At 32.3% G+C, this 7,221-nt stretch overlaps 1 protein-coding gene across 1 annotated transcript in view; it reads right to left on the bottom strand.

Moving 5' to 3' along the window:
* Positions 1 to 5,779: 5,779 nt before the first annotated feature.
* LOC127714381 (von Willebrand factor D and EGF domain-containing protein-like) overlaps positions 5,780 to 7,221 on the bottom strand; it is a 41,918-nt gene continuing 40,476 nt past the window's right edge. The window contains exon 19 of the mRNA XM_052220437.1: positions 5,780 to 6,010. Coding sequence (XP_052076397.1) covers positions 5,875 to 6,010 — 136 coding nt within the window. The 3' untranslated portion in view covers positions 5,780 to 5,874. The remainder of the gene's footprint in view (positions 6,011 to 7,221) is intronic.

The raw sequence follows: 7,221 nt of genomic DNA, 5'->3' as shown, positions 1-7,221 counted from the left end.
TTTTATTGAAATTTAAAATATTATTGAGTAATTTTATAATTTATAAAAACAAAAATTACCTATGTAAGTAACTAAAAAAAAATAACTTGTTTAAGTAACGCCCCTGACTGTTGTGTATATTATTGCTCTTGTTGCACCTCAGGGTGCCTGAGTTAGTAAAATAATCGTTATCTTAATTCTATTCCATATTTTCTACATCATGCCACTTCATCTTAATATATGTCACTGGTTTAGACTTATCTATGGATATTCGACAAAATAGTATGTCTGCCAGAAACATAGATCAGTATGGCCTATATACTATACCCAATGTAAAGATTACTAGTAGGATGAAATGCAGGGAATATTCTCCTGTGGCAAATGTATCATAAGTTTTATGAATGATCTGTTAGTATCTATTCTATTATGGCTTTTATGTCTTTTCCGCACGAAAAGGGCCAGGTGAGCTATAGCAATCACTTGGTGTCCGCCGTCGTCGTCTTAAACTTTTTCAAAGATCTTCTCCTCTGAAACCAATTTCAGCCAAAATTTGGGTGAATGATTCTTAGAGTATATAGTTAAAAGTTTGTGTTTCCCCGTTAGTCAACAAACATGGGTGTCGTGCATGAAAATAGAACATAAGGCTTAAATTTATTAATTGTCTTGTATCTTAAAATCTATAAAAGATCAGAGAAATTCTAACATTGGCATAAATGCTTTGAATGTCAAGATCCACGAACTTTCTGTTTCCACCAAAATTATTAGATGACTCCTAAGGAGTTATTGCACTAAAATGATGTTTTTGACTAATTTTCAAGTTTTTGCCTATTAGCTTACAAACTATAAATAAAGGTAGAAACTGTAAATAGCAAAAGTTATCAGCAATACAAGATCTTCAAAAATGACAAATGTCCAAACCCATTGGATGACTACTTATAGGAGACATTGTCCTTAAATGTGTTCAAGTTTTTGCTTATAATCTTAAAAACTAAAATAGATGAGTAGAAACTGTGAACAGCAAACCATCATTAGCAGTAGAAGACCTATAAACATTCTCATATGTCCGATCCCATTGGGTGACTCCTTATAAGAGTTATTTGCCATAATTGACGATTTTTTTAAAACTAATATACAATTTTTGTGCTAGAAAACTATAATAAATAAGTGGAAACTATGAACAGCAAATATGATCAGCTACACAAGATCTACAAAAATGCTAATATGACAGTAACTTTCAGTTGATTCTTTACGGGAATTGTTGCCCTCAAAAAATGATTTTTTACTTTTTATTTCGAGTATTTGCCTCTAATCTTGAAAAATATAATAGATAAGTAGAAACTGTGAAAGCAAAAATGATCGGTACACCATGTACAAGCTTTATAAAAAGCCAATTCGACAGAAACCATTGGCTGATCCCTTTATGATAAGTAATGCCAATAAAAGACAGTTTTTTCACAAACGTTTGAGTGTTTGCCTATAATTTAAATTTTTGACAAGTGAGCGATTCATGCTCTTGTGAGCCTCTTGTTATTCGTATCTTGTTTTTTTTTAAATTTAATGCTAAAATGTGCGGCAAATAGTCTGATTTAATCGATGGTCGTTATAATGTTTATGTTCCAATTATTATACATCGAGTTAACCGAGAAAATAAACAGTGTGTATTGAAAATTTCTTCGCCAATTTTAGTCAGTATTTGAGGATATACCTCCTAAAATTTATAAAGTGCTTATTTTATTTACGAGCACTGGGTAGAAACCGATACTGATCAACTGTTAGTCCCCGAGGGTGCAGATATAGCATCATCTAAGTTGTCATTGATTCGGTACTGACATTATTTATAACATAAACCTTAAAAATTCCCCGTTCATAAATTAGGAAAATATCAGGTCTTTCATTTCTTTATTCTTTAATTTTCGCTCATCATTTTCTTTATCTTTGAAAATAATGGCTACTCTGTAATGACATGATAAATGTATTCTGAACATTGTTCTTTTCTGTAATCAGTATATTGTTACCCACTTCATTGATTTTTGCAGTTATTCTTTATATTGTAGCACCCCATTCTTCCCTTTTTTTTAAATTTTTTTTGCCCACTTTTCTTGATTCTTTATTTCTTTTGCCCATTATACTCTTTTCTGTAAACCCAATCCACACCATCCTTTATGATCATAAAGTTCTTAACGTTTTAGAGTATTTAAATATTTAAAGTTTGAGCGTCACTGATTAAGTTAAATCCAGAAAGTGCTTCGGACGCACGAAACTTATCAAGAAAATTAGTGTTTATTTCATTCATCTTTAAAATGCTCCTAGTAAAAGCATGGATGAACCATTCCGACCGGTAATAGAGACCGTTTCGAAGTTAAGAGTGATTGGTTATATTTGCTTAGTGTTGAAGACTTTGCACATATATAAACGTTGATCTGACAACCTCTCCCGAGCACCTGACAAGTGTGATGTTGGGGTATTTGTTGCTAAGTCTTTAGATTTCTATGTCGTTTTGTTAGCATTCGCCTGTCTTTTCGTCGTCTTCTTTTTCTTGCCATGGCGCCGTCAGTTTCTATTCGACTTACGAGTTTTGAAAAGGAACTTTGTATCTTCAGCCTCTTTCTTAAAAGAAGAATATAGCAATAAAAGCTGTGTTCCCTTTGAGTTTTGTAAAGTGGGTGTAGGGATTTTGTGTCATTACGTAATTATTTTCTTTTCATTTCTAATCATGTTTGTCTCTAAAGAATATAATTGCTCCCCTTTATTGTACAATATAAAAAAAATAAAATTAAATCTGAATTCACTACAAATTATAGAACTTATAATTTTTTTTCAGAAGGCATGAGCCATCATTTTTTCCTATATGATATCGAAACATTGAACCTTAATTGCTTTAGGTTATACTTAGAACATGCAATATGAAGCAAGCAATTTATTGCTATCAATGAAAACCGATTTAACACTGAGTGAACTACGAAAGAGTGGTATGGTCTTGTCCAAAATTTATTATATACATTTTAATATATCTTACTTCCAACTTGGCATTTGTCACGTCTATGTTCACATTTCCTAATCTTTGTTCTAAGCCTTACTTCTTCATGCCGGTTGGTGATGCAAAAACAAACAATTTTCAACTCTTTATTTTGACCCAGTCGGGAGTCGAACCTGGATCAACCGAGTGCGCAGCGAATACGCTACATAATATATAATGTGTGACTGAATGACTTTTTCAAATCATTTCAGATATATAAAACATATGAAATGAAAAGACAAGTAATTCAGCAAAACAATTCTTAAGAATTATATACTTTTGCCAGTTTGTGTAACATCGTCATTTCCTGGCGCTCTGATTTAGGTTTGTGGAACATGTAGTTTAAATTCCTAACATCCGTACTGTAGCTATTTAAAACATACCTTCTTTTTTTCTTGTCATATATACTACATTTGAATGATAATTTACACTATATGTCCACTTCTCAAATTAATAAATTATAATACGAAACTTTATCCACAAATATTTACGGCCATTATTATGTAAGTTATTGCACTTTGACTGAATATTTCCATTTTAATAAGCAATCCATATAAATTGAAAACAATAACTAAATGCAAAAAACTGCCTACATATAATGAAGAGCAAGCAGAATGAGATTTATAAATCACTACATGCACTACCCTAGGATGTTGATATTGTGATACAACATTTTTTGAGGGAGGGTCTTTAAAAACTCAAGTTCGCTGTCCAAATCTTTAGTGTCCTGGAAAAGGTTATTAATAATTCACGTGTCATGTGCACCTAAATCGATATCTCATGTCGAATAGTGTATTTTTTTGTTTTGTGTGTGATGGTACTTAAAAATTTAGGTTATAACTACCAATGTAATTTTGAAAGATAAGCAGTTTTATTTAGATGATGCGTTTTCATCATCTTGATTGTTTCAAGCTTTTTTAAATTCGTTTACTTTTATTATTGCATGTGCCTTAAAAAAATTACCCACAACACGCCTCGTGTGCAGTTAAGTTAGTATCATTCCGAATTAAAATTTTTGAAAGTATGATACAAGTTCATATGATTGAGGGTTGTACATTTATGATACACGTAAACCAGACTCAAGCTGGCCTTTTTAGCAGCCAAAAAAGGCCAGCAGTCTCATGCAGCCAATGTCTCAAAACCAAAAAACTGTATAAGACTCTCACGTTCCAAAAATCTCAAAATCTTAGCTAAGTATAATATAATGTAATACCTCCGTTGACCTGGGAATCCGGCATTTTCATGGCTGTCGTGATTCTCATAAAATGGCGCTAAAAGTGGCTGCCAGTTTGAGCCTGGTTACATGTATCAATCAAAGTAATTTACATTCTAAGCGTTTTATCGGTCGTAGTTTAGTAATCTAAGCCAAACATGTTTAACCCCGCCCCATTTTGTATGTGCATGTCCCAAGTCGGGAACAGTTAATCATTGCTTGTCGTTGGTTGCTGTATATCATATTTGTTTTTGTTCATTGTTTTGTACAAAATCAGACCGTTAGTTCTCTCGTTTGAATTGTTTTACATGTGTCATTTGAAGGCCGTATGGTGACCTATAGTTTTTAACTTCTATGTCATTTGGTCTCTGGTGTAGAGTTGTTTTATTGGCCGTCATACCACATCTTCTTATTTTTGAATATATAATCATTAAAATAATCTTAAAACTTAGATAATTTTCATTTTTTTTTTATCTAAGTAAACGTGGATTTCGTTTATGTAAGTCCTGGTTTTTTGTGGATTATGATAAAAAGATGTGTTTTACATCTGTCAATAGTTTTTCAGCCGTATGATGACTGTTTCATCTGTCCAAATCAAAGGGACAGTAGCTAAAATTTGTTTTTTGTTCATTGTTTTGTACAAAAATCAGACCGTTAGTTCTCTGGTTTGAATTGTTTCACATGTGTCATTTGAAGGCCGTATGGTGACCTATAGTTTTTAACTTCTATGTCATAGCTAATCATACCACATCTCCTTATTTTATATAGGCTATTTTTTTGTTCTAATCAGGAAGAATATTCAATTCCAAGATCCTCCTATACCACCCCCTCCCCATATTAAGTATCAATTTTATAATTTTATAAATAACTGCAAAATGAATAAGTCTAATATAAATTTTTAAACGCATGGAAATATTTTCTTGAGAATTATTTGAGAAATAAGTTGTTAAATGACGGTTGTTTATTGAGTCTATAAATCTTTGTATCGGAAAAACTAGACGGAATATTGGAAACTGTATATAAATAAAAAAAATTTATATTAACTCGCTATATAATTCCAAGTAGGAGTTTTATTTTTCTGATGAAATATTCATTTCACCAATTGTTAATCTTGCTTAAATGTTATATAATTTCTAACGCGACTTTCGCGGATGTGTACGCATTTACTTCCTGCAGGTTGTTACGCAGAATATTCATAGGCTACGGTTGCCTATAATTGCTTACATCCACTTCATTTGAACTTTGGTGGATAGTTGTCTCATTGGTAATCATACCGCATCTTCTTATTTTTATATAGGTTATTTTTTTAGTCCTGACCGGGAATATTCACTTCAAATATTCTCCTGTACCCTCTCCCTCCAACCACCCCTCCTCCCTAAGACTTATATCAAGTATCATGTGGTCGTCTCTTAATGCATTTCTCTTCGAAAGGTTAAGAGAATGATATTAATAATGTATATTGGAGATTATACATATAAATGCATAAGTTATAACGCCTTACTTATTAGACGTTCACAACAATTGTATGAATAGAATGATACTAATAAAAATTTAGGTATAGCAGGAGAGCATACATATTAGGCCTTTATTCATTACGTAAAAGAAATTGTATAACAAGAATGAGCTAAGATATCTCTTTTAAGTTCCTTCACTACTAATCAAAATTTTAATCATGTAAGTCAGACTCAGATAGAAATGTCTTAAAAAATATGTTCTCCTTGTCAAGGAATTTACGCCTTGCCACAGTCTCTCGTGATGTGTCTGGCATGCTTATAAACGACGAGTCTCTTACATAAGATTGTCTGAAATTAAAATGAAAAGGTGATCTCAAAATTATATCATACTATACAGTTAGAAGTCATTAATGTGATTCAAACGATTAACTGACATAGTGACCCATGGTGGGATTCTTCAATCCGACAGTTAAACACATGGCAAACTTTGGCCAACGAAATGAATATGTTCCGCCACTGCCTCAAGTGTGATACGATATATTTCTCCTCCCGTGACAGTTAGATTTTTAAAACGAGTCCTGTCGAGTATTTTAAATGATTAAAATTTACACGTTACTGTTGAGAGGGGAGAAATATCGCATGCACGAGATTCGGTGGTGAAATGTGTTTCTCTAATGATTTTTATGCGACAAGTAGGCAAACTTTATACTTCTTTTTAAATGATCTACACAAAATATGTGTTTGTTTCTATGTGACTTCATCATACATGAACGCATTTTTCCGAGTCACAATATCAAATTGAGAGATATTGTGACAAATTATGAATTGAGATAAAACGAACCACGCGTTGATTATAAAATAAGAATCATCCTGTAGTGGAAAGCATAAATCGTCTTATAATTAAAGAAATACGAAATAAAATCCGATCGCAAAGGACAAGTTTTGGCCAATGCGTAATGTTGGAGAGTGTCGTGCTCACTGTACAGAGCTGTTGCAAGATTTCGAGAACTTAGGTAGCTTTGATCTTCTTGAAACATTGGATTTATTGTCCCTAGGATTGACAGAGTATCTTTGCCTGCCATATAATGAAAGCTCTTCCTTACAAGAACATTTATTCGTAAAATTCATAGAGCGAAACAAGACACAATCTTGTTTACCCGGAGTGCCTTTAGCATGTTTAGGGTAAATTCGTGATTATATCAATGTCGGATTGAAGAATAAGTACATATATTTCAACATTTATATGACATGCATTGTATAAAATAAATTAAAATTATACCCTTTTTGGTAAATTTCAAATTCATGAAATTGTTTAATCTTGAAGAAACTATTGTTGTGACATTGATTAACTTTCCTGAAGCAAATTTTGCGTTTTGACATGCAAGTTGACATTACACTATATTGGATGTGTTCTTGAAGCTAACCTATTTTTCGCGTTGTAACTTTTTTCTTTTGTTAATTTTTGTTTAATTTGTTGTCGTCGTTGGGTTTATTTTGCTTTTAGTCGCAGTCGCACCTGATAAATGTTATTTCTGTACAGAAATGCACGTTTACACACG

The sequence above is a fragment of the Mytilus californianus genome, unplaced genomic scaffold (assembly GCF_021869535.1).
Source record: "Mytilus californianus isolate M0D057914Y unplaced genomic scaffold, xbMytCali1.0.p SCAF_9, whole genome shotgun sequence".
Taxonomy (NCBI): Eukaryota; Metazoa; Mollusca; class Bivalvia; order Mytilida; family Mytilidae; genus Mytilus; species Mytilus californianus.
Note: the sequence above shows the minus strand (reverse complement) of the source record. Positions and strands in the feature narration are given on the sequence as shown.